At 41.6% G+C, this 27,788-nt stretch overlaps 2 protein-coding genes and 1 long non-coding RNA gene across 3 annotated transcripts; 1 reads left to right on the top strand and 2 right to left on the bottom strand.

Annotated features, from left to right (window-relative positions):
* Positions 1-100: 100 nt before the first annotated feature.
* PTRHD1 (peptidyl-tRNA hydrolase domain containing 1) lies at positions 101-7,488 on the bottom strand. Its single transcript, XM_066545966.1, has 2 exons — positions 6,646-7,488; positions 101-383 (listed from the first exon to the last, which is right to left on the bottom strand). Exons 1-2 carry the CDS (start codon positions 6,835-6,837, stop codon positions 213-215), a joined length of 363 nt encoding a protein of 120 aa, XP_066402063.1. The 5' UTR covers positions 6,838-7,488; the 3' UTR covers positions 101-212.
* Positions 7,489-8,363: 875 nt separating this feature from the next.
* LOC136554164 (uncharacterized) lies at positions 8,364-10,902 on the bottom strand. The gene is made up of 2 exons (XR_010783289.1): positions 9,343-10,902; positions 8,364-8,598 (listed from the first exon to the last, which is right to left on the bottom strand). It is a non-coding gene; the product is annotated as an uncharacterized lncRNA (long non-coding RNA).
* A 1,462-nt stretch (positions 10,903-12,364) lies between these two features.
* Positions 12,365-25,819, top strand: LOC136554314 (uncharacterized). Its single transcript, XM_066546163.1, has 5 exons — positions 12,365-12,554; positions 12,679-12,820; positions 16,182-16,278; positions 22,885-23,192; positions 25,092-25,819. The coding sequence occupies exons 1-5, from the start codon at positions 12,365-12,367 to the stop codon at positions 25,687-25,689; spliced, it is 1,335 nt and encodes a 444-aa protein (XP_066402260.1). The 3' UTR covers positions 25,690-25,819.
* The last annotated feature ends 1,969 nt before the right edge of the window (positions 25,820-27,788 follow it).

Genomic DNA, 27,788 nt, shown 5'->3' on the forward strand with positions numbered 1-27,788 from the left:
CACTCCCTCCCTCTCCCCCCCCCCCCCCCCCCCCCCCCCCGCCATTTCCCGCCATTTTCCCCTCACGAGTCCCCTCAAACAAAACCACACCGGAAACCACTTTCAACCACTTTCAAACCACCAAAAATCCCAAGATTCCCATTCCAAAAGCAAACTCCAGCCCGAAATTCCAGCATTTGGAGGGAAAAACACCTGGAAAATTCCAGCTGCAATCATTTGAGGAGCTTGAAATCCCTGAGGTGAGGCTGCACCAGGCCCTTGGGGTAAGGCCGCAGGGCCAGGCAGGTCGGGATCCCCTCAGGCTTCTCCACCCACATTTTGTGCTCCAGGCCCTTCTCCCTCAGCAGCTGCGCCAGACCCAGCAGGGAATTCTCATCCGGAGCCTGCAGCAAGAAATAAAAACGGAATTAATTCGGGAAATTAGGCCAAAATTCCGACCAAATCCAAGGTGAGATGCGCGCTTGCATAGGGGAATTTAAGGGGTTTGTTTCCTTGTTAAGTATTCCCAAAGTTATGGAAATTAAAGGGGTTTTTACCTCATAAAAAACCCCTAAAATACTGAAAATTAATGGGGTTTTTCCTCAAAAAAAATCCCAAAGTTACGGAAATTAAAGGGATGTTTCCCTCATAAAAAATTCCCAAAGTTATGGAAATTAAAAGGATGTTTCCCTCATAAAAAATTCCCACAGTTATGGAAATTAAAGGCATTTTTACCTCATAAAAATTCCCAAAGTTATGGAAATTAATGGGGTTTTTCCACAGTAAAAATCCCTAAAATATCGAAAATTAATGGGGTTTTTCCTCATAAAAATTCCCAAAGTTATGGAAATTAACTGGATTTTTACCTCATTAAAAATTCCCACAGTTATGGAAATTAAAGGGATTTTTACCTCATTAAAAATTCCCAAAGTTATGGAAATTAACAGGATTTTTTCCTCATTAAAAATCGCTAAAATATTGAAAATTAAAGGGGTTTTTCCTCATAAAAATTTTCCAAAGTTATGGAAATTAAAGGGAATTTTACCTCATTAAAAAATTCCCTAAAATATTGAAAATTAATGGGGTTTTTCCTCGTAAAAATTTGGCAAAGTTATGGAAATTAAAGGCATTTTTACCTCATAAAAATTTCCCAAAGTTATGGAAATTAATGGGGTTATTCCACATTAAAAATCCCTAAAATATTGAAAATTAATGGGGTTTTTCCTCATAAAAATTTTCCAAAGTTATGGGAATTAAAGGGATTTATGGTCATTAAAAATTCCCTAAAATATTGAAAATTAATGGGGTTTTTCGTCATTATAAATCCCGAAAATATTGAAATTAATGGGGTTTTTCCTCATAAAAATTCCCAAAGTTATGGGAATTAACGGGATTATTAGCTCATTAGAAATTCCCAAAGTTATGGAAATTAAAGGGATTTTTCGTCATTAAAAATCACTAAAATATTAAAAATTCATGGGGTTTTTCCTCATAAAAAATCCCAAAGTTAGGGAAAGTAAAGAGATTTTCACCCCATTAAAAATTGCTAAAATATCGAAAATTAATGGGGTTTTTCCTCATAAAAATTTTCCAAAGTTATGGAAATTAAAGGGATTTTTACCTCATTAAAAATTCCCAAATTTATGGAAATTAAAGGGATTTTTCATCATTAAAAATTCCTAAAATATTGAAAATTAATGGGTTTTCCTCATAAAAATTTTCCAAATTTATCAAAATTAACTGGATTTTTACCTCATTGAAAATTCTCTAAAATATTGAAAATTAATGGGGTTTTTCCTCATAAAAATTCCCACAGTTATGGAAATTAAAGCGATTTTTCCTCATAAAAATTTTCCAAAGTTATGGAAATTGAAGGCATTTTTACCACATTAAAAATCCCTAAAATATTGAAAATTAATGGGGTTTTTCCTCATAAAAATTCCCAAAGTTATGGAAATTCAAGGGATTTATGGTCATTAAAAATTCCCTAAAATATTGAAAATTAATGGGGTTTTTCCTCATAAAAATTTTCCAAAGTTATGGAAATTAACTGGATTTTTACCTCATTAAAAATTCCCACAGTTATGGAAATTAAAGGGATTTTTACCTCATTAAAAATTCCCAAAGTTATGGAAATTAACAGGATTTTTTCCTCATTAAAAATCGCTAAAATATTGAAAATTAAAGGGGATTTTCCTCATAAAAATTTTCCAAAGTTATAGAAATTAAAGGGAATTTTACCTCATTAAAAAATTCCCTAAAATATTGAAAATTAATGGGGTTTTTCCTCGTAAAAATTTGGCAAAGTTATGGAAATTAAAGGCATTTTTACCTCATAAAAATTTCCCAAAGTTATGGAAATTAATGGGGTTATTCCACATTAAAAATCCCTAAAATATTGAAAATTAATGGGGTTTTTCCTCATAAAAATTTTCCAAACTTATGGAAATTAAAGGGATTTATGGTCATTAAAAATTCCCTAAAATATTGAAAATTAATGGGGTTTTTCGTCATTATAAATCCCGAAAATATTGAAAATTAATGGGGTTTTTCCTCATAAAAATTCCCAAAGTTATGGAAATTAATGGGGTTTTTACCTCATTAAAAATCGCTAAAATATCGAAAATTATTGGGGTTTTTCCTCATAAAAATTTTCCAAATGTATTGAAATTAACTGGATTTTTACCTCGTTAAAAAATTCCCTAAAATACTGAAAATTAATGGGGTTTTTCCTCATAAAAATTTTCTAAATCAATGGAAATTAACTGGATTTTTACCTCATTAAAAAATCCCAAGTTTATGGAAATTAAAGGGATTTTTACCTCATTAAAAAATCCCTAAAATATCAAAAATTAATGGGGTTTTTCCTCATAAAATTTTTTCAAATATATCGAAATTAACTGGATTTTTACCTCATTAAAAATTCCCTAAAATATTGAAAATTAATGGGGTTTTTCCACATAAAAATTCTCCAAAGTTATGGAAATTAAAGGGATTTTTACCTCATTAAAAATTCCCAAATTTATGGAAATTAATGGGATTTTTATCTCATAAAAAATCCCCAAATTTATGGAAATTAATGGGATTTTTCCTCATAACCCCCCCCAAGTTTATGGAAATTAATGTGATTTTTATCTCATAAAAAATCCCTAAATTTATGGAAATTAATGAGATTTTTTCCTCACAAACAATTCCCAAACTCATGGAAAATCAAAGGAATTTTTTACTCATTAAAAAACCCCCAAATTTACGGAAATGAATTTGATTTTTCCTCAATAAAAATCCCCAAATTCATGGAAAAATAATGGGATTTTTTCCTCATTAAAAAATTTTCAAATTTATGGACATTAATGGGATTTTTTCCCTTTTCCATCCCCGTTTTCCTCATTAAAAAAATTCCCTAAAATTTGGAAAATTCATGATTTTTTTCAAGTCTCACCCTGTTTCCCTAAATCCCTGATTTCCAGCTTTTTTAAATTGTGGGATTGAAATGTGAAAATATCGAATTTTTTTGGATTTTTAGGGTTGGAAAAACCTATTTAGTGAGGGAATTATTCTCAATTTTATGAGGGAGATATTCAGAATTTCATGAGGAAATATTCAAGATTTTATGAGGAATTATTCTGAATTTTATGAGGAAATTATTCCGAATTTAGTGAGGGAATTATTCTGAATTTTATGAGGGAGATATTCAGAATTTCATGAGGAAATATTCAAGATTTTATGAGGAATTATTCTGAATTTAGTGAGGGAATTATTCCAAAATCCACGAGGGAATTATTCCTAAATTAGTGAGGGAATTATTCCGAATTTTGTGAGGGAATTATTCAGAATTTAATGAGGAAATATTCAAAATTTTATGAGGAATTATTCCAAATTTTATGAGGAATTATTCCGAATTTAGTGAGGGAATTATTCCGAATTTAATGAGGAAATATTCCAAATTTAGTGAGGAATTATTCCGAATTTTATCAGGAAAATATTCCGAATTTTATGAGGGAGATATTCAGAATTTCAAGAAGAAATATTCAAAATTTTATGAGGAATTATTCTGAATTTTATGAGGAAATTATTCTGAATTTAGTGAGGGAATTATTCCAAAATCCATGAGGAAATTTGTCCTAATTTAGTGAGGGAATTATTCCGAATTTAATGAGGAAATATTCAGAATTTTATGAGGAATTATTCAGAATTTCATGAGGGAATTATTCCGAACTTAGTGAGGAAATTATTCCGAATTTAATGAAGGAATTATTCAGAATTCCATGAGGGATTTGATTATAACAGGAATTATTCCGGATTTCATGAGGAAATTATTCCCAATGCCATGAGGGAATTATTCCTAATTTAGTGAGGGAATTATTCTGAATTTATTGAGGAAATGTTATGAATTTAGTGAGGGAATAATTCAGAATTCCATGAGGGAATAATTCCGAATTTAAAGAGGAATTATTCCAAATTTAGTGAGGGAATTATTCAGAATTTTGTGAGGAATTATTCAGAATTTCATGAGGAAATATTCAAAGTTTTATGAGGAATTATTCCGAATTTCATGAAGGAATCATACCAAATTCCATGAAGCAATTATTCCTAATTTAGTGAGGAAATTATTCCGAATTTTATGAGGAAAATATTCCGAATTTAGTGAGGGAATTATTCCAAATTTTATGAGGAATTATTCCGAATTTTATAAGGAATTATTCAGAATTTCATGAGGAAATTATTCCGAATTTCATGAAGGAATTATTCCGAATTCCGTGAGGGAATTATTCCGAATTTAGTGAGGGAATTATTCAGAATTTCATGGGGAAATATTCAAAATTTTATGAGGAATTATTCCAAATTTTATGAGGAAATTATTCCGAATTTAGTGAGGGATTTGTTTATAACAGGAATTATTCCGAATTCCATGAGGGAATTATTCCTAAATTAGTGAGGGAATTATTATGAATTTAGTGAGGGAATTATTCCGAATTTAATGAGGAAATATTCAGAATTTTATGAGGAATTATTCCGAGTTTAGTGAGGGAATTATTCCGAATTTCATGAGGAAATATTCAGAATTTCATGAGGAAATTATTCCAAATTTAGTGAGGGAATTATTCCAAAATCCATGAGGGAATTATTCCTAAATTAGTGAGGGATTTATTACGAATTTAGTGATGGAATTATTCCGAATTTAATGAGGAAATTATTCCGAATTCCATGAGGGAATTATTCCGAATTTCAAGAAGAATTATTCCAAATTCCATGAGGGAATTATTCCAAATTCCAGGAGGGAATTATTCCGAATTCCATAAGGAATTTATTCCCAATTCCATGAGGGAATTATTCCTAATTTAGTGAGGGAATTATTCCGAATTTCATGAGGTAATTATTCCCAATCTCCTGAGGAAATTATTCTGAATTTAATGAGGAAATATTCCGAATTGAGGGAATTATTCCGAATTCCATGAGGAAATTATTCCGAATTTTATGAGGAAATTATTCCAAATTTAGTGAGGGAATTATTCCGAATTTCATGAGGGATTTCTTTATAACAGGAATTATTCCGGATTTTGTAAGGGAATTATTCCAAATTTAATGAGGGAATTATTCCGAATTTCATAACGGAATTATTCCGAATTTCAGGAGGGACTTATTCCGAATGTAACAAGGAAATTATTCTGAATTTAACCAGGAAATTATTCCGCATTTAACCAGGAAATATTCCGAATTGCATGAGGAAATTATTCCGAATTTAATGAGGAATTATTCCGAATTTTATGAGGAATTATTTCAAATTCCATGAGGGAATTATTCAGAATTTCATGAGGAAATTACTCAGAATTTAAAGCAGGAATTATTCCCAATGCCATGAGGGAATTATTCCAAATTCCATGAGGGAATTATTCCGAATTTAATGAGGAAATATTCAGAATTTCATGAGGGAATTATTCCAAATTCCATGAGGGAATTATTTCGAATTTCATGAATGAATTATTCCGAATTCCATGAGGGAATGAATCCTAATTTAGGGAGGGACTTATTCCGAATTCCATGAGGGTACTATTCCTAATTTAGTGAGGGAATTATTACAAATTTAGTGAGTGAATTATTACGAATTTAATGAGGAAATATTCAGAATTTTATGATGTATTATTCCGAATTCCATGAGGAATTTATTCCGAATTTCATGAAGAATTATTCCAAATTCCACGAAGAATTATTCAGAATTTCATGAGGGAATCATTCCGAATTTAATGAGGAAATATTCCGAATTTAGTGAGGGAATTATTCCGGATTCCATGAGGGAATTATTCCGAATTCCATGAAGAATTATTCAGAATTTCATGAGGGAATTATTCCGAATTTAATGAGAGAATTATTCTCAAAATCCAATTAAATTCTCCCAGAAATTCTGGCTCCTCCTGTCGCCAGCACTGCCCGACCCCCACGGGCTTCCCCCTCTTCTCAGCGATCCCAAAATTCCCTCTTCGCCCCGAAAATGACAATTCCCACGTCTTTTAACTCCAGAACATCCCAAAAATCCCAATTTTCCCAAAAACCCCCGATTTTTCCCCAAAAATCCCGATTTTCCCTCACTCCGCCACCGCCCCCCCCAACATGGCGGCGGCTCTCCCCTCAGCGCGGAGCTCCCATCATGCCCCGCGGCGCCGCCATTACCTCCAGCACCACCGTTGTCATGGCGTCGCCCTGCTCCAGGTACGCGCCGGTGTCGGGATGCTCCCGGTAACCGTGAACGGCCGCCAGCGCGGCGTGACAGCCCTGAGCCACCACGGCACCGAGCGGCCACGAGCGGGGAGGCCGCGCCAGATCCCCGCGGAGCACCACGTACTGCACCAGCGCCGCCGCCATGTTGATGTACGGAACCGCGCGGGCTGCCGGGATTAAGCGGGAAGCGGAGCAGACTGGGCGCCGCCATGTTGGTGCACGCAATGGAGGGCGGCGTGATGACGCATTTCCGGCGGCGCGATGACGCACTTCCGGCCGCGCTCTGGCGGGAAACTTGAGGTGAGCGCGGAGCCCTCAGGGAGGGGTTTGGGGTCCAGGGGGGGTTTTGAGGGATTTTTTGGGGATTTTTTTGGGATAATTCTTTAGGATCATCCCTAAATCCCTCTCCTGGGATTCGCTGGAAGTCTTGGGGTCATTTATGGCAGCCTTGAGGGTTGTCCGGGTTCAGTTCCTTGGGATCGTCCCTGTCCTCAGTTTGGAATCGTCCCTGTCACTTTCCCGCCGTTTTTTCCACCAAAATCCTTAAATTCCTAGTTGTTTTCCTCATTAAAAATCGTCAAATTTATGGAAATTAATGGGATTTTTACCTCCTTACAAGTTCCCTAAAATATTGACAATTAATAGGATTTGTTTCCATTCCCATCGCCGTTTTCCTCATTAAAAATTTCCTAATTTCTGGAAATTAATGGGATTTTCTCCTCATTAAAAATTCCCAAGTTTATGGAAAGTTAGTGAGATTTTTTTCTTCATTTATGGAAATTATTTGGATTTTTCCTTCATTAAAAAAATCCCCAATTTATTGAAATTTAAGGGATTTTTTCCTCATTAAAAAATCTCCAAATTTATGGAAATTAATGGGATTTTTTTCCTCATTACAAATTCCCAAATTTATGGGAAGTAATGGGATTTTTTACCTCATAAAAGTTTCCCAAAATAATGAAAATTAATCGGATTTTTTCCCTTTTCCATCCCACTTTCTCCTCGCCAAAAAATCCCAAATTTATGGAAATTATTGGGATTTTTACCTCAATAAAAATTCCCTAAAATATTAAAAATTAATTGCATTTTTCCTCATAAAATAATTCACCATTTATGGAAATTAATGGGATTTTTACCTCATTAAAAATTCCCAAATTTATGGAAATTAATGGGATTTTTCCTCATAAAAATCTCCAAATATATTGAAATTAAAGGAATTTTTTCTTCATTAAAAAAATCCCAAATTTATTGAAATTCAAGGGATTTTTCTCATAAAAAGTTTCCAAATTTGTGGAAATTAAAGGGATTTTCCCTCATAAAAACCCCCAAAATTTATGGAAAACTCACTGGATTTTTACCTCATTAAAAATTCCCTAAAATATTAAAAATGAATTGGATTTTTCCTCATTAAATATTTCACCATTTAATAGAAATTAATGGGATTTTATTTTTATCTCATTAAAATTTCCCAAATTTATGGAAATTAATGGGTTTTTTACCTCATAAAAATTCCCTAAAATAGTGAAAAATTATTTGGATTTTTGGTCATTAAAATTCCAAATTTATGGAAATTATTGGGATTTTCCTCACAAAAAAATCCCAAATTTATGGAAATTTATTGGGATTTTTACCTCACAAAAAATTCCCAAATTTATGGAAAATTAATGGGATTTTTCCTCATAAAAATCTCCAAGTTTATTGAAATTAAAGGAATTTTTTCTACATTAAAAAGCCCCAAATTTATTGAAATTCAAGGGATTTTTCTCATAAAAATTCCCAAATTTATGGAAATTAAAGGGATTTTTCCTCATTAAAAAACCCCAAATTTATGGAAAATTATTGGGATTTTTCCATTTTTCCAGCCCTGAATCCTTGGGATTTTCTGGGAATTCCCAGGGATGGATCCTGCAAAGGAAGAGGAGGAAAATGAAGAGAAAATGGAATTTTCACGGGGTGAGTTCCCAAAATTCCCAAATTTCCCAATTTTCTCCCCTTATCCATGCAGGAATTCTTCCTGAAATCCCCAAATTCCCTCCAAAATTCCCAAATTTTCCCGATTTTCCTCCCTTTTCCCTGCAGGAATTCTTCCCAAATTCTCCCTCAAATTCTCCAATTTCTTCCTGAAATTTCCAAATTCCGCCCTAAAGTCCTTGAATTTATCTGAAAATTTCCAAATTCCCCCCAAAATTCCCCAAATTCTTCCCCAAAATTTTTCCTGAAATCCCCCAAATCCTCCCAAAATCCTCAAATTTCTTCCCAAATTCCTCCCACGAATCCACAAATTCTTTACAAAACTGCTCCCAAAATTCTTCCAAAATCCCCCAATTTTTCCAAATTCTTCCTAAAATTCCCCAAACTCCTCCCAAAAATTCCCTGAAATTCTTTTAAAATTTCCAAATTCTCCTGAAATTCCTTCCCAAAATTCCCAAATTCCTCCCCAATATCCTCGAATTTCTTCCCAAATTCCTCCTCAAATTCCCAAATATTTCCCAAGTTTTGCCAGAAAATCCCAAAATTCTTCTTAAAATTTCCAAACCCCTCCCAAAATTCCTCCTGAAATCCTCAAGTTTCTCCCCAAATTTCCCCCAAAATCCCCAATTTTCCCAAAATCCCCATTTTTTCCCCATTTTTCCCCCATTTTTTTCCCACCTGCTGTCCCTGGAGCGCCGTGAGGGAGGCCGGGCGCTTCCTTCCCATGCACGGATTCTGCTCCAATTCTCCCCACATTTCTCCCCAAAACTCCCCCCAAATGTCCCCAAATCCCCAATTTTCCCAATATCCCCATTTTTCCCCCATTTTTTCCACACTTTTTCCCCATTTTCTCCCCATTTTTCCCCCATTTCCCCCCATTTCTGTCCCGCCTGGTGCCTCTGGAGCTCCGTGAGGGGGCCCGCGCGGTTCCTTCCCATGCACGGATTCTGCTCAAATTCTCCCCACATTTCTCACCAAATTCCTTCCCAAAATCCTCAATAATCCCCCCAAATTTCCTGAAATCCCCAATTTTCCCAAAATCTTTATTTTTTTCCCCCATTTCCCCCCATTTCTGTCCCGCCTGCTGCCTCTGGAGCGCCGTGAGGAGGCCGGGCGGTTCCTTCCCATGCACGGATTCTGCTCAAATTCTCCCCAAATTTCTCCCCAAAAATACCCCCAAACGACCCCAAAATCCCCAATTTTCCCAAAATCCCCATTTTTCCCCCATTTTTTCCCCATTTTTCCCTCATTTTACCCCCCATTTCTGTCCCACCTGGTGTCCCTGGAGCACCGTGAGGGGGCCGGGCGCTTCCTTCCCATGCACGGATTCTGCTCAAATTCTCCCCACATTTCTCCCCAAATTCCTTCCCAAATTTCTCCCCAAAAATCCTTCCAAATTTCCCAAAATCCCCATTTTTCCCAAAATCCCCATTTTTTCCCCATTTTTTCCAGATTTTTCCCCCCATTTCTGCCCCACATTTCTTTCCCACCTGGTGTCCCTGGAGCGTCCTGAGGGGGGCCAGGCAGTTCCTTCCCATGCACGGATTCTGCTCAAATTCTCCCCACATTTCTCCCCAAAATCCTTCCCAAAATGCCCCCAAATTTCCCCAAATCCCTGTTTTTCCCAAATCCCCAATTTTCCCCAAATCCCCGTTTTTCCCCCATTTCCCAAACGTCCTGTCCCATTTGGAATCTCTGGAGCGCCGCGATCGGGCCCGGGCGGTGCTGCAGGAGCGCCCTGAGGGGGCCCGGGCGCTTCCTTCCCATGCAGGGATTCTCCCCCAGTTTCTCCCCAAAAATGCCCCAGTTTTCCCCAGATCCCCAATTTTCCCCAAATCCCCGTTTTTCGCCCCATTTCCCAGACGTCCTGTCCCATTTGGAATCCCTGGAGCGCCGCGATCGGCCCCGGGCGGTGCTGCGGGAGCGCCCTGAGGGGGGCCGGGCGCTTCCTTCCCATGCACGAATTCTCCCCCAGTTTCTCCCCAAAAATGCCCCCAAATTTCCTGAAATCCCCAATTTTCCCCAAATCCCCGTTTTTCGCCCCATTTCCCAGACGTCCTGTCCCATTTGGCATCTCTGGAGCGCCGCGATCGGCCCCGGGCGGTGCTGCGGGAGCGCCGTGAGGGGGGCCGGGCGCTTCCTTCCCATGCACGGATTCTGCTCAAATTCTCCCCCAATTTCTCCCCAAATTCCTTCCCAAAATCCTCAATAATCCCCCCAAATTACCCCAAATCCCAATTTTCCCAAAATCCCCGTTTTTTCCCCCCATTTTTCCCCCATTTCCCCCCATTTCTGTCCCACCTGGTGTCTCTGGAGCGCCGTGAGCGGGGCCGGGCGCTTCCTTCCCATGCACGGATTCTGCTCAAATTTATTCCCAGATTTCTCCCCCAAAATCCCCGCAAATTGCCCCAAATCCCCAATTTTCCCCAAATCCCCGTTTTTCGCCCTATTTCCCAGACGTCCTGTCCCATTTGGAATCCCTGGAGCGCCGCGATCGGGCCCGGGCGGTGCTGCCGGAGCGCCGTGAGGGGGGCCGGGCGCTTCCTTCCCATGCGCGGATTCTGCTCAAATTCTCCCCAGGTTCTCCCCAAAATCCTTCCCAAAATGCCCCAAATTTCCCCAAATCCCTGTTTTTCCCAAAATCCCCCTTTTTTCCCCCCATTTTTCCCCCATTTTTTCCCCCATTTTCCCCCCATTTCTGTCCCACCTGGTGTCCCTGGAGCGCCGTGAGGGAGTCCGGGCGCTTCCTTCCCATGCACGGATTCTCCCCAAATTTCTCTCCAGACTTCTTCCCAAAAATGCCCCAAATCCCCAATTTCCCCAAAATCCCCGTTTTTCGCCCCATTTCCCAGACGTTCTGTCCCACCTGTTGTCTCTGGAGCGCCGCGATCGGGCCCGGGCGGTGCTGCGGGAGCGCCGTGAGGGAGGCCGGGCGGTTCCTTCCCATGCACGGATTCTGCTCAAATTCCTTCCCAAAATGCCCCCAAATTTCTCCAAATCCCCAATTTCCCAAAATCCCCGTTTTTCGCCCCATTTCCCAGACGTCCTGTCCCCATTTGGAATCCCTGGAGCGCCGCGATCGGGCCCGGGCGGTGCGGCGGGAGCGCCGTGAGGGGGGCCGGGCGCTTCCTTCCCATGCACGGATTCTGCTCAAATTCTCCCCAGATTTCTCCCCAAATTCCTTCCCAAAATCCTCAAAAATCTCCCCAAATTACCCCAAATCCCAATTTTCCCAAAATCCCCGTTTTTCCCCCCATTTTTCCCCCATTTCCCCCCATTTCTGTCCCACCTGGTGTCTCTGGAGCGCCGTGAGGAGGCCGGGCGGTTCCTTCCCATGCACGGATTCTGCTCAAATTTATTCCCAGATTTCTCCCCAAAAATCCCCGCAAATTGCCCCAAATCCCCAGTTTTCCCAAAATCCCCGTTTTTCGCCCTATTTCCCAGACGTTCTGTCCCACCTGTTGTCCCTGGAGCGCCGCGATCGGGCCCGGGCGGTGCAGCGGGAGCGCCCTGAGGGGGCCCGGGCGCTTCCTTCCCATGCACGGATTCTCCCCACATTTCTCCCCAAAAATCCCCCCAAACGTCCCCAGATCCCCAGTTTTCCCAAAATCCCCGTTTTTCCCCCATTTCCCAGACGTCCTGTCCCATTTGGAATCCCTGGAGCGCCGCGATCGGGCCCGGGCGGTGCTGCGGGAGCGCCATGAGGGGGGCCGGGCGCTTCCTTCCCATGCACGGATTCTCCCCCAGTTTCTCCCCAAAAATCCCCCCAAACGTCCCCAGATCCCCAATTTTCCCAAAATCCCCGTTTTTCGCCAATTTCCCAGACGTCCTGTCCAATTTGGAATCCCTGGAGCGCCGCGATCGGGCCCGGGCGGTGCTGCGGGAGCGCCGTGAGGGGGGCCGGGCGCTTCCTTCCCATGCACGGATTCTCCCCACATTTCTCCCCAAAAATGCCCCCAAATCCCCCCAGATCCCCAATTTTCCCCAAATCCCCGTTTTTCCCCCATTTCCCAGACGTCCTGTCCCATTTGGAATCCCTGGAGCGCCGCGATCGGGCCCGGGCGGTGCAGCGGGAGCGGCGGGAGCGGCGCCGGGAGCGGCTGCTGCTCCTGCGGGCGCGGGCGGCGGAGCTGCGGCAGCGCCGGGACCGCCTGAGGCTCGCGCTGGTGAGAGCGGGGGGGGCGCGGCCGGAACTCCCGAGGGTTCTCCCAAAATCCCAAAGCTTTCCCAGAGATTTCCTCCAAAATTCTCGAGGATTTGTTTCCCCAAATTCTTCAGGACTTCGGAGGATTTATCCCAAAATTTCAGAACATTTTTGATGATTTTTGCCCAAATTCCCCAGGATTTTCCCCCAAATTCCCAGGGATTTTCCCCCAAATTCCCCAGGATTTTTCCCCCAAATTCCCAGGATTTTCCCCCCAACATTCCCGAAGTTTTTCCCCCAAATTCCCAAGGATTTTTCCCCCAATATTCCCGAAGTTTTTCCCCAAATTCCCAGGATTTTCCCCCAAATTCCCTGGGATTTTTCCCAAATTCCCCAGGGTTTTCCTGAGGGATTTTCCCAATATTTTCCCCCAAATTCCCAAGGATTTGTCCCTAAAAATTCCCCAGGATTTTCCCCAAATTCACCAGGATTTTTCCCAAATTCCCAAGGATTTTCTCCCCAAATTCCCCAGGATTTTGCCTCAACATTCCCCAGGATTTTCCCCCAAATCCCCAGGATTTTTCCCCCAGTTCCCCAGGATTTTCCCTCAACATTCCCCAGGATTTTCCCCAAAATTCCCAAGGATTTTTCCCCCAATATTCCCGAAGTTTTTCCCGAAATTCCCAGGGATTTTTCCCCAAATTCCCCGGGATTTTTCCCCAAATTCCCCTGGATTTTCCTGAGGGATTTTCTGGATTTTCCCCAAAATTCCCAAGGATTTCTCCTAAAATTCCTCAGGGTTTTTCCCTAAAAATTCTCCAGGGGTTTTTCTTAAAATTCCTCAGAAATTTTCCTCAATTTTCCCCAAATTTTCTCAGGATTTTTTCCCAAAATTCACAATTTTTCCCCCAAATTCCTGAGGTTTTTTTCCCATAATTTCCCCAAATTCCCCAGGATTTTCCCCCAAATTCCCAGGATTTTCCGCCAAATTCCCCAGGATTTTCCCCCAAATTCCCCAGGATTTTCCCCCAAATTCCCCAGGATTTTTCCCCAAATTCCCCAGGATTTTTCCCCCAACATTCCCGAAGTTTTTCCCCCAAATTCCCCGGGATTTATTCCCCAAATTCCCAGGATTTTTCCCCAGGATTTTCCCCCAAATTCCCAGGATTTTTTCCCCAAATTCCCCAGGATTTTTTCCCCAAATTCCCCAGGATTTTTCCCCAAATTCCCCAGGATTTTTCCCCCCAAATTCCCAGGATTTTCCCCAAATTCCCCAGGATTTTTCCCAAATTCCCAGGATTTTTTCCCCAGATTCCCAGGATTTTCCCCCAGGATTTTTCCCCCAGGATTTTTTCCCCAAATTCCCAGGATTTTCCCCCAGGATTTTTTCCCAAATTCCCCGGGATTTTTCCCAAATTCCCCAGGGTTTTCCTGAGGGATTTTCCCAATATTTTCCCCCAAATTCCCAAGGATTTGTCCCAAATTCCCAGGATTTTTCCCCTAGTTCCCCAGGATTTTCCCTCAACATTCCCCAGGATTTTTCCCCAAATTCCCCAGGATTTTTCCCCCAAATTCCCCAGGATTTTCCCGCAAATTCCCAGGATTTTCCCCCAGGATTTGTCCCCAAATTCCCAGGGATGTTTTTCCCAAATTCCCCAGGGTTTTCCTGAGGGATTTTCCCAATATTTTCCCCCAAATTCCCAAGGATTTGTCCCAAATTCCCAGGATTTTTCCCCCAGTTCCCCAGGATTTTCCCTCAACATTCCCCAGGATTTTCCCCCAAATTCCCAAGGATTTTTCCCCCAATATTCCCGAAGTTTTTCCCCAAATTCCCAGGGATTTTTCCCCAAATTCCCCAGGATTTTTCCCCAAATTCCCCTGGATTTTCCTGAGGGATTTTCTGGATTTTCCCCAAAATTCCCAAGGATTTCTCCTAAAATTCCTCAGGGTTTTTCCCTAAAAATTCTCCAGGGGTTTTTCTTAAAATTCCTCAGAAATTTTCCTCAATTTTCCCCAAATTTTCTCAGGATTTTTTCCCAAAATTCACAATTTTTCCCCCAAATTCCTGAGGGTTTTTTTCCCATAATTTCCCCAAATTCCCAGGATTTTCCCCCAAATTCCCCAGGATTTTCCCCCAAATTCCCCAGGATTTTTCCCCAAATTCCCCAGGATTTTTCCCCCAACATTCCCGAAGTTTTTCCCCCAAATTCCCCGGGATTTATTCCCCAAATTCCCTGGGATTTTCCCCCAAATTCCCTGGGATTTTTTCCCCAAATTCCCAGGATTTTCCCCCAGGATTTTTCCCCAAATTCCCAAGGATTTTTTTCCCAAATTCCCAGGATTTTTCCCAACATTCCCAAGGATTTTCCCCCAAATTCCCAGGATTTTCCCCCAAATTCCCAGGATTTTCCCCCAAATTCCCAGGATTTTTTCCCAAATTCCCCAGGATTTTTTCCCCAACATTCCCCAGGATTTTCCCCCAACATTCCCAGGATTTTTCCCCCAAATTCCCAGGAGTTTTCCCCCCAAATTCCCAGGATTTTTCCCCAACATTCCCAGGATTTTTCCCCAGGATTTTTCCCCAAATTCCCAGGATTTTTCCCCAGGATTTTTTCCCCAAACTCCCAGGATTTTTCCACAGGATTTTCCCCCCAAATTCCCGGATTTTCCCCCAGGATTTTCCCCCAAATTCCCAGGGATGTTTTTCCCCAAATTCCCGGGATTTTCCCCCAAATTCCCCAGGATTTTCCCCCAAATTCCCGGATTTTCCCCCAGGATTTTCCCCCAAATTCCCAGGGATGTTTTTCCCCAAATTCCCGGGATTTTCCCCCAAATTCCCCAGGATTTTCCCGCAAATTCCCAGGATTTTTCCCCAGGATTTTTCCCAAAATTCCCCAGGATTTTCCCCCCAACATTCCCAGGATTTTTCCCCCCAAATTCCCGGATTTTCCCCAGGATTTTTCCCCAAATTCCCAGGGATGTTTTTCCCCAAATTCCCGGGATTTTCCCCCAAATTCCCCAGGATTTTTCCCCCAAATTCCCCAGGATTTTCCCCCAAATTCCCAGGATTTTCCCCTAGGATTTTTCCCCAAATTCCCAGGATTTTCCCCCAGGATTTTTTCCCCAAATTCCCAGGATTTTCCCCAAATTCCCAGGATTTTTCCCCAGGATTTTCCCCCAAATTCCCAGGATTTTTCCCCAGGATTTTCCCCCCAAATTCCCGGATTTTCCCCCAAATTCCCGGATTTTCCCCCAGGATTTTCCCCCAAATTCCCAGGGATGTTTTTCCCCAAATTCCCAGGGATGTTTTTCCCCAAATTCCCGGATTTTCCCCAGGATTTCCCCCCACATTCCCGGATTTCCCCCATTCCAGGCCCAGGGCGTTTCCGCGCTCCCCCGCGGTGCCGGGGCCGCTCTGCGCTGGCGCCTCCGGGAGCTGCGGGACCTGCGGGGGCTCTTCCCACTCACCGGTACCGGAATGTTCATGGGAAATCGGGAATTTTCATGGAAAATGGGAATGTTTCATGGGAAAAGTGGGAATGTTTATGGGAAACGGGAATATTTCATGGGAAATTGGGAATGTTTCATGGGAAATGGGGAATATTCCATGGGAAATGGGGAATTTGGATGGGAAAATCGGGAATATTTCATGGGAAAAGTGGGAATGTTTATGGGAAATGGGAATATTTCATGGGAAACAGGGAATAGTTCATGGGAAATTGGGAATTTGGATGGGAAATGGGGAATTTTTCATGGGAAAAGTGGGAATGTTTATGGGAAACGGGAATATTTCATGGGAAATTGGGAATGTTTCATGGGAAATGGGGAATAGTTCATGGGAAGTGGGAATGTTTCATGGGAAAAGTGGGAATGTTTCATGGGAAAAGTGGGAATTTTTATGGAAAATCGGGAATGTTTCATGGGAAATGGGAATAGTTCATGGGAAATGGGGAATGTTTCATGGGAAAAGTGGGAATGTTTCATGGGAAAAGTGGGAATGTTTATGGGAAACGGGAATATTTCATGGGAAATTGGGAATATTTCATGGGAAATGGGAATGTTTATGGGAAATTGGGAATATTTCGTGGGAAAAGTGGGAATGTTTATGGGAAATGGGGAATATTTCATGGGAACTGGGGAATGTTTCATGGGAAAAGTGGGAATGTTTCATGGGAAAAGTGGGAATGTTTCATGGGAAAAGTGGGAATGTTTCATGGGAAATTGGGAATATTCCATGGGAAAAGTGGGAATTTTTATGGAAAATCGGGAATGTTTCATGGGAAAAGTGGGAATGTTTAATGGGAAAAGTGGGAATGTTTATGGGAAATTGGGAATATTTCGTGGGAAATTGGGAATATTTCATGGGAAATGGGAATGTTTATGGGAAATTGGGAATATTTCGTGGGAAAAGTGGGAATGTTTATGGGAAATTGGGAATATTTCGTGGGAAATTGGGAATATTTCGTGGGAAAAGTGGGAATGTTTATGGGAAATGGGAATGTTTCATGGGAAATTGGGAATGTTTTATGGAAAATGGGGAATTTGAATGGGAAATTGAGAATATTCCATGGGAAATGGGGAATTTGGATGGGAAAATCGGGAATAGTTCATGGGAAACTGGGAATATTTCATGGGAAATGGGGAATTTGGATGGGAAATGGGGAATATTTCATGGGAAAAGTGGGAATTTTTATGGGAAATTGGGAATTTTTGGGGGAAAATGGGAATTTTTTATGGAAAATTGGGAATTTTTTGGGGAAAATCGGGAATATTTCATGGGAAATGGGGAATATTTCATGGGAAATCGGGAATAGTTTATGGGAAATCAGGAATGTTTCATGGAAAATGGGGAATATTCCATGGGAAATTGGGAATATTTCATGGAAAATTGGGAATACTTCATGGGAAATTGGGAATTTGGATGGGAAATGGGGAATTTGGATGGGAAATGGGGAATTTTTCATGGAAAATGGGAATAGTTCATGGGAAATTGGGAATAGTTCATGGGAAATGGGGAATTTTTCATGGGAAATGGGGAATATTTCATGGGAAATTGGGAATTTGAATGGGAAATGGGGAATAGTTCATGGGAAATCGGGAATATTTCATGGGAAAAGTGGGAATTTTCTGGGGGAAATCGGGAATTTTTCATGGGAAATCGGGAATTTTTGGGATAAAAAGCTGGAATTTTGTGGGAAAATTGGGGAATTTTTGGGGGAAATTGGGAATGTTTTGGGGAAAGAGATGGAATTTTTTATGGAAAATTGGGAATTTTTGGGGGAAAACTGGGAATTTTTTGGGGCAAGAGCCAGAATTCTTTGGGAAAATGGGAGATTTGATGGAAAATTGGGAATTTTTGGGGGAAAATGGGGAATTTTTTGGGGGGAAAGAGCCAGAATTCTTTGGGACAAGAAGCTGGAATTGTGTGGGGAAAATGGGGAATTTTTATGGAAAATTTGGAATTTTTTGGGATAAAAAGCTGGAATTCTGTGGGGAAATTGGGAATATTTAATGGAAAATGGAGAATTTTGGGGGGGAAAATGGGAAATTTTTGAGGGAAAGAGCCAGAATTCTTTGGGAAAATTGGGATTTTTTTGGGACAAAAAGCTGGAATTCTGTGGGGAAATTGGGGAATTTTGATGGAAAACAGGGAATTTTTGGGCAAAAATTGGGAATTTTTGGGGGAAAATTGGGAATTTTTGGGTGAAAATGGGGAATTTTGATGGAAAATGGGGAATTTTGGGGGTAAAGAGCCAAAATTCTTTGGGAAAATTGGGAATTTTTGGAGGGAAAATGGGGAATTTTTATGGACAATTGGGAATTTTTTTTGGAGAAATTTGGGAATTTTTGGGTGAAAATGAGGAATTTTTATGGATAATTGGGAATTTTTGTAATAAAAAGCTGGAATTCTTTGGGAAATTTGGGAATTTTTGGGGGAAAACTGGGAATTTTTTGGGGCAAGAGCCAGAATTCTTTGGGAAAATGGGAGATTTGATGGAAAATTGGGAATTTTTGGGGGAAAACAGGGAATTTTTGGGGGAAAAATTGGGAATTTTTGGGGGAAAGAGCCAGAATTCTTTGGGATGAAAAGCTGGAATTGTGTGGGGAAAATGGGGAATTTTTATGGAAAATTGGGAATTTTTTGGGATAAAGAGCTGGAATTCTGTGGGGAAATTGGGAATATTTAATGGAAAATGGAGAATTTTTGGGTGAAAATTGGGAATTTTTGGGCAAAAATGGGAATTTTTTATGGAAAATTGGGAATTTTTGGGGGAAAACTGGGAATTTTTTTGGGGGAAAAGCTGGAATTCTTTGGGAAAAGTTGGGAAATTTGTATGGAAAATTGGGAATTTTTTGAGCAAAAATTGGGAATTTTTGGGATAAAAAGCTGGAATTCTGTGGGGAAATTGGGAATTCTGGGGGTGAATTGGGAATTTTTGGGTGAAAATGGGGAATTTTTATGGATAATTGGGAATTTTTGTAACAAAAAGCTGGAATTCTTTGGGAAAAATGGGGATTTTTAGGGAAAATGGGGAATTTTTGGGGGAAATTGGGAATTTTTGAGGGGAAATTGGGAATGTTTTGGGGAAAGAGATGGAATTTTTATGGAAAATTGGGGAATTTTTAATGGGAAGAGCCAGAATTCTTTGGGAAAATTGGGAATTTTTGGAGGGAAAATGGGGAATTTTTATGGATAATTGGGAATTTTTGTAACAAAAAGCTGGAATTCTTTGGGAAAATTGGGAATTTTTGGGTGAAAATGGGAATTTTTGGGGGGAAAATTGGGAATTTTTGGGACAAAAAGCTGGAATTGTGTGGGGAAATTGGGAATTTTGGGGGGAAATTGGGAATGTTTTGGGGAAAGAGATGGAATTTTTATGAAAAATGGGGAATTTTTAATGGGAAGAGCCAGAATTCCTTGGGAAAATTGGGAATTTTTGGGGGGACAAGAAGCTGGAATTCTGTGGGGAAATTGGGAATTTTTATGGAAAATTGGGAATTTTTGGGGGAAAGAGCCAGAATTCTTTGGGAAAATGGGGAATTTTTATGGAAAATTGGGAATTTTTAATGGAAATTTGGGAAATTTTGGAGAAAATGGGGAATTTTTAGGGAAAATGGGGAATTTTGGGGGGGAAAATTGGGAAATTTTGGGCGAAAATGGGGAATTTTGATGGAAAACGGAATTTTTGCAGGAAAATTGGGAATTTTGGGGGGAAGGAGCTGGAATTCCCAAGGGAATTTTGGGAATTCTTTAGGAAAAGAGCCGGAATTCCCAAAGATTTGGAATGGGGGAAAGTGGGAATTTGGGGGGGAAAATGAAAATTTTGGGGCAAAAATTGGGAATTTTTGGGGGGAAAGAGCCAGAATTCTTTGGGAAAACGGGGAATTTTTTGGGACAAAAAGCTGGAATTCTGTGGGAAAATTGGGAATTTTTTGGGGGAAGGAGTGGGAATTCTTTGGGAAAATTGGGAATTTTTTGGGACAAAAAGCTGGAATTCTCTGGGAAAATTGGGAATTTTTGGGGGGAAAATTGGGAATTTTTGAGAAAAGCGTGGGAATTCCCAAGGAATTTTATGGGAAATTGGGAATTTTTTTTAGGGATAATGCCAGGATTATTCTGAGCTCATTCCCAGATAATTTTGGGATCATTCCAGGACAATTCCTGGACAATAATCTGGGATCGTTTTCCGCTCATTCCCAGAAATGTTGGGATCATTTGAAGAGGATTCCCGGATCCTTCTGGGATCATTCCGGGACAATTCTGGGATCATTTTGGGATAATTCCAGGACAATTTTGGGATCATTTTCAGACAATTCCCAGAACATTCTGGGATCATTTGGGGACGATTCCCGGACCATTTTGGGATCATTTCCAGACAATTCCCAGACACCATTGGGATCCTTTGGGAACAATTCCCAGAACACCACTGGGATCATTTGAAGATGATTCCCGGATCATTTTGGGATCATTTTGGGATCGTTTTGGGATCATTCTGGGATCATTTTGGGATCATTTTCAGACAATTCCCAGATCATTTTGGGACCATTTTCCACTCATTCCCAGGACCATTCTGGGATCCTTTGGGGACAATTCCCAGATCATTCCGGGATCATTTTGGGATCATTCCAGGACAATTTTGGGATCATTTTCAGACAATTCCCAGACCATTCTGGGATCCTTTGGGAACAATTCCCAGACCATTCTGGGATCATGTGGAGACGATTCCCAGATCATTCTGGGATAATCCTGGGATCATTTTAAGACAATTCCCAGACACCATTGGGATCATTTGAAGACGATTCCCAGATCATTTTGGGATCATTTTGGGATCATTTTCTGCAATTCCCAGATAACCTTGGGGTCATTTTCAGACAATTCCAGGATAATTTCGGGACCATTTTCCACTCATTCCCAGACCATTCTGGGATCATTTGAAGACGATTCCCGGATCATTTTGGGATCATTCCCAGAACATTTTGGGATCATTTTGGGATCATTCCAGGACAATTCCTGGACAATTCTGGGATCATTTTCCGCAATTCCCAGACAGTGTTGGGGTCATTTTAAAACAATTCCCGGATCATTTTGGGATCATTTTGGGATCATTTTGGGATCATTTTGGGATCATTTTCAGACAATTCCCAAATCATTCTGGGATCATTTTCCACTCATTCCCAGACCATTCCGGGATCATTTGGAGATGATTCTCAGACCATTTTAGGGTCATTTGGAGACAATTCCCAGACCATTCTGGGATCATGTGGGGACAATTCCCAGACACCACTGGGATCATTTTCCACTCATTCCCAGATCATTCTGGGATCATGTGGGGACAATTCCCAGATCATTTGGGGATCCTTTTGGGACAATTCCCAGATAAACTTGGGGTCATGTGGAGACGATTCCCAGATCATTTTGGGATCATTTTAAGACAATTCCCAGATCATTTTGGGATTCTTTTCCACTCATTCCCAAATCATTCTGGGATCCTTTGGGAACAATTCCCAGAACACCACTGGGATCATTTGGAGACGATTCCTGGATCATTTTGGGATCATTCTGGGATCATTCCGGGACAATTTTGGGATCATTTTTCAGACAATTCCCAGATCATTTTGGGATCATTTTCAGACAATTCCCAGACCATTCTGGGGTCATTTTAAGACAATTCCCAGATCATTTTGGGATCATTTTGGGACAATTCTGGGATCGTTTCAAGACAATTCCCAGACACCATTGGGATCCTTTGGGGACAATTCCCAGACCATTCTGGGATCATTCTCAGACAATTCCCAGAACATTCTGGGATCATTTTGGGATAATTCCAGGACCATTTTGGGATCATTCTCAGACAATTCCCAGAACATTCTGGGATCATTTTCAGACAATTCCCGGATCATTCTGGGATCATTTTCAGACAATTCCCAGATCATTCTGGGATCGCTTTGGGATAATTCCAGGACAATTTTGGGATCATTTTCAGACAATTCCCAGAACATTCTGGGGTCATTTGAGGACAATTCCTGGATCATTTTGGGATCATTTGGGGACAATTCCTGGATCATTCTGGGATCATTTTGGGATCATTTGGGACAATTCTGGGATCATTTTCAGACAATTCCCAGATAACCTTGGGGTCATTTTGAGACAATTCCCAGATCATTTTGGGATCCTTTGGGGACAATTCCCAGACCATTCTGGGATCATGTGGAGACGATTCCCAGACAATTTTGGGATCATTCTGGGATCATTTTAAGATAATTCCCAGACACCATTGGGATCATTTTCAGACAATTCCCGGATCATTTTCCACTCATTCCCAGACCATTCTGGGATCATGTGGAGACGATTCCCAGATCATTTTGGGATCATTTTGGGACAATTCCCAGATAAACTTGGGGTCATGTGGAGACGATTCCCAGATCATTTTGGGATAATTCTGGGATCATTTTCAGACAATTCCCAGATAACCTTGGGGTCATTTTCAGACAATTCCCAGACCATTCTGGGATCGTTCTGGGATCATTTTCAGACGATTCCCAGCTCATCCTTTCCCCCCCATGCTCCTCCTCAGGGCTCTGCTGTGCGCAGCTCTCCCGGCGCGGCGTCTCCTTCTCCCTGCACACGGCATTCCAGGGCGCCCTGCTCGACTCCTTCCACCTGGAGCTGCTCCAGGAACCACCCCAGGGATCCAGGGAATCCAGGGAATCCCGGGAATCCTGCCGGGGGTTCCGGCTCGGCCGCCACTGCATCCCCCCCTCCATCCCCCTGCAGGGCCTGGCCCGGCGCTTCCTGCCCGGGCAGCCCCGGGAGTTCCTGCGCAGCCTCGGCCGCGCCCTCAGCGCCTTCGTGGCCAGGAGGCAGCGGCTCAGGGCCGTCCAGGTGGGCAGCCATGACACACACACCGATTCCCCTCAAATCCCCCTGAAATCCCGCCCAAAATCCCCCTGAAATCCCGCCCAAAATCCCCCTGAAATCCCTCCCAAAATTCCTAAAATCCCCCTGAAATCCCGCCCAAAATTACCCTGAAATCCCTCCCAAAATCCCCCTAAAATTCCTCCCAAAATTCCTAAAATCCCCCTGAAATCCCTCCCAAAATTACCCTGAAATCCCTCCCAAAATTACCCTGAAATCCCTCCCAAAATTACCTTAAAACTCCTCCCAAAATTACCTTAAAATTCCTCCCAAAATCCCCCTGAAATTCCCCTCAAATCCCCCTGAAATTCCTCCCAAAATCACCCTGAAATCCCTCCCAAAATTACCCGGAAATTCCTCCCAAAATTACCCGGAAATTCCTCCCAAAATCGCCCTAAAATTCCTCCCAAAATCCCCCTGAAATTCCCCCCAAAATCCCTCCCAAAATTCCTAAAATCCCCCTGAAATCCCTCCCAAAATTGCCTTAAAATTCCTCCCAAAATCCCCCTAAAATTCCCCTCAAATCCCCCTGAAATTCCTCCCAAAATCCCCCTGAAATCCCTCCCAAAATCCCTAAAATGCCCCTGAAATTCCTCCCAAAATTACCGTAAAATTCCTCCCAAAATTCCCCTAAAATCCCTCTGAAATTCCTCCTAAAATTCCTCCCAAAATCCCCCTAAAATCCCTCCCAAAATTCCCCTAAAATTCCTCTGAAATCCCTCCCAAAATTATCAAGTTCTTCCCAAAACTCCTCCCTAAATGCCCAAAGTTCTTCGCAAAATTCCTCCCAAATTTCCTCTAAAATTCTCCCAAATTTCCCCCCAAAATCCCAATTTTTTCTCCAAAATACCCAATTTTTCCCCCATATTTCTCTGAAATTTCCCCAAATTTTCCCCCATATTTTTCTGAAATTTTCCCCAAAATCCCCAAATTTTCCCCCAAATTTTTCCCCATATTTCTCCAAATTTTTCCCCAAAATCTCCCCAAAAATTCCCATATTTCTCCCAATTTTCCCCCAAAAACCCCCAAATTTCCCCCCAAATTTCCAAATTTCTCCCCATATTTCTCCAAAATTTCCCCAAATTTCCCCCAAAACTCTCCAAAATTTTCCCCAAATTTCCCCCCCAATTTCCCCCAAAATCCCCAAATTTCCCCCCAAATTTCCCCCCAAAAATCCCAGATTTTTCTCCAAAATCCCCAAATTTTCCCCATATTTCTCCGAAATTTTCCCCAAATTCCCCCCAAAACCCCCAAATTTCCCCCCAAATTTCTCCCAATTTTCCCCCAAAATCCCAAATTTCTCCCAAAATCCCCAAATTTCCCCCCAAATTTCCCCCCAACTCCCCAAATTTCTCCCTAAACCCCCAAATTTCCCCTCAAAATCCCCAAATTTCCCCCAAATTTCCCCCAAAAATCCCAGCTTTTTCTCCAAAATCCCCAAATTTCCCCCCATATTTCTCCGAAATTTTCCCCAAATTTCCCCCAAATCCCAAAATTTCCCCCAAAATCCCAAATTTTTCTCCAAAATACCCAAATTTTCCCCCATATTTCTCCAAAATTTCCCCAAATTTCTCCCTAAAACCCCCAAATTTCCCCTCAAAATCCCCAAATTTCCCCCCAAATTTCTCCCCTAAAATCCCCAAATTTTCCCCCAAATTTCCCCCCAAATCCCAAAATTTCCCCCAAAACCCCCAAATTTCCCCCCAAAATCCCCAATTTTTCTCCAAAATACCCAATTTTTCCCCCATATTTCTCCGAAATTTCCCCCAATTTTCCCCAAAATCCCCAAATTTCTCCCTAAAACCCCCAAATTTCCCCCAGTTTTCCCCAAAATCCCCAAATTTCCCCCAATTTCTGCATTTCCAGGAGGAATTCCCCGGGTGCCTCCAGGGGTTCCCTGCAGGAACTCCCTGTGCAACCTCCCCAGCCGCCGCATTCCCCGGAAAAACCCCGGAATTCCCGAAGGAAACCCCCAAATTCCCAAAAAAACCCTGAAATTCCCAGGAAAAAAGCCTGGAATTCCCGGGAAAAACCCCAAAATTCCCAAAGAAAACCCCAAAATTCCCAAAGGAAAAACCCCGAAATTCCCAAAGAAAACCCCGAAATTCCCAAAAAAACCCCTGAAATTCCCAGGAAAAACCCCGAAATTCCCAAAGAAAACCCCGAAATTCCCAAAAAACCCCCGAAATTCCCGAAGGAAACCCCAAAATTCCCAGGAAAAACCCCAAAATTCCCGAAGGAAACCCCGAAATTCTCTTGGAAAACCCCAAAATTCCCCAAAAAAATCCCAAAATTCCCCAGAAAAACCCCCGAAATTCCTGAAGGAAAAACCCCCGAAATTCCTGAAGGAAAAACCCCAAAAATCCCAAAGAAAACCCCAAAATTCCTGGGAAAAACCCCAAAAATCCCAAAGAAAACCCCAAAATTCCCAAAAAACCCCTCAAATTCCCAGGAAAATCCCTGAAATTCCCAAAAAAACCCCGAAATTCCCTGGAAAAAAACCCCCAAAATTCCCGAAGGAAACCCCAAAATTCCCGGGAAAATCCCCGAAATTCCCAGGAAAGCCCCGGCACTCGCCGGGGGGGCCCTGGAATGTTCTGGAAGTGCGGGCGCGGCTCCTGGGCCGGGACCCCTGAGGAGCGGCCGGGAAGGTGAGGGGGAAATTGGGGAAAAATTGGGGAATTTGGGGAATTTTGGGGAATTTGGGGGAAAATTGGGGAAAAATGGGGAAAAAATGGGGAAAAAATGGGGAATTTGGGGGGCAAAGTTGGGGAAAATTGGGGGGAATTTGGGGAAAATTGGGGAAATTTGAGGGCAAAGTTGGGGATTTGGGGGCGTTTGGGGAGCGAGAGTTTCCTGGGAGGTGGAAAAAACCAAAAAATGAAATTCCCGGGGGGGAAAAAAATTGAAATTGCTGGGAAAAATTCCTGGAATTTTCTGGAAACAAAAGGATGAAATTGCTGAGAAAAATGGCAAAATGGCCAGGAACAATTCCTGGAATTCTGCAGGGAAAAAAAACCCAAATTCCTAGGGAAAATGGTGAAGTTCCTGCATTAATTTATGGTATTCTCTGAAAAATGGGAAATTCCCAGAAAAAACCCTGAAATTCCTGGGAAAAATTCCTGGAATTCTGCAGAAAAAAACCCCAAAATTTCCAGGGAAAAAAACCCCAAAAATTCCTGGGAATAATTCCTGGAATTCTCTGGGGAAAAGGATGAAATTCCTCAGGAAAATGGCAAAAATTCCAGAGGAAAAAAACCCCAAATTCCTGGGGAAAAACCCGAAATTTCAGGGGAAAAAAACCAAAATTCCTGGGAAAAGTTCCTGGAATTCTCTGGGAAAAAAATGAAATTCCCAGGAAAAATTCCTGGAATTCTCTGTGAAAAAAAATGAAATTCCCAAGAAAAATTCCTGGAATTCTGCAGGAAAAAAACCCCAAAATTTCCAGGAAAAAACCCAAAAATTCCTGGGAAAAAAAATCAAAAATTTCTGGGAAAAAACAACAAAATTGCCAGGAAAAAAACCCAAAATTCCTGGGAAAATCCATGAAATATCTGGGAAAACCCCAAAATTCCTGGGAAAAAAGGGTGAAATTCCTGGAAAAAAAAAAACAACAAAATTTCTGGGAAAAATTCCTGGAATTCTCTGGGAAAAAGGAGGAAATTCCTGGGGAAAACAGCGAAATTCCCAGGAAAAAACCCCAAAATTCCTGGGAAATTGGGGGGCAAAGTTGGGGATTTGGGAAAAATCCAGGAATTCTCTGGGAAAAAAAAAAATCAAAATTCCTGAGAAAAAAAAATCTGAAATTTCTGGGAAAAACAAGGAAATTCCCAGGAAAAATTCCAGGAATTCGCTGGGAAAAGTTCCTGGAATTTTCTGGGAAAAAAAAAAAACAACCAAAAAAACCCCTGGAATTCCTGGGAAAAATTCCTGGAATTCTGCAGAAAAAAACCCCCAAAATTTCCAGGGAAAAAACCCCAAATTCCTGAGGGAAAATCTCCAAAATTCCCTGGAAGAAATCCTGGAATTCTCAGGGAAAAAGGAGGAAATTCCTGAGGAAAATGGCAAAAATTCCAGGGAAAAACCCCAAAATTCCAGGGGAAAAGGGTGAAATTCCTGGAAAAAACCCCAAAATTCCTGGGGAAATTGGGGAAATTTGGGGAAAAATTGGGGAATTTTAGGGGCAAAGTTGGGGAAAATTGGGAAAAAATCCTGAAATTCCTGGGGAAAATTGTCAAAATTCCCCAGAAAAATGGTGAAAATCCAAGGAAAAATTCCTGGAATTCTGCAGAAAAAAACCCCAACAACATTTCCAGGAAAACCCCCAAAAATTCCTGGGAATAATTCCTGGAATTCTCTGGGGAAAAGGATGAAATTCCTCAGGAAAATGGCAAAAATTCCAGAGGAAAAAACCCCAAATTCCTGGGGGGAAAACCCAAAATTTCAAGGAAAAAAAAAACAAAATTCCTGGGAAAATCTCCTGGAATTCTCTGGGGAAAAGGAGGAAATTCCTGAGGAAAATGGCAAAATTTCCAGGAAAAAAGCCCCAAAACTCCTGGGAAA

Source organism: Molothrus aeneus, chromosome 3 (genome assembly GCF_037042795.1).
Source record: "Molothrus aeneus isolate 106 chromosome 3, BPBGC_Maene_1.0, whole genome shotgun sequence".
Classification (NCBI taxonomy): Eukaryota; Metazoa; Chordata; class Aves; order Passeriformes; family Icteridae; genus Molothrus; species Molothrus aeneus.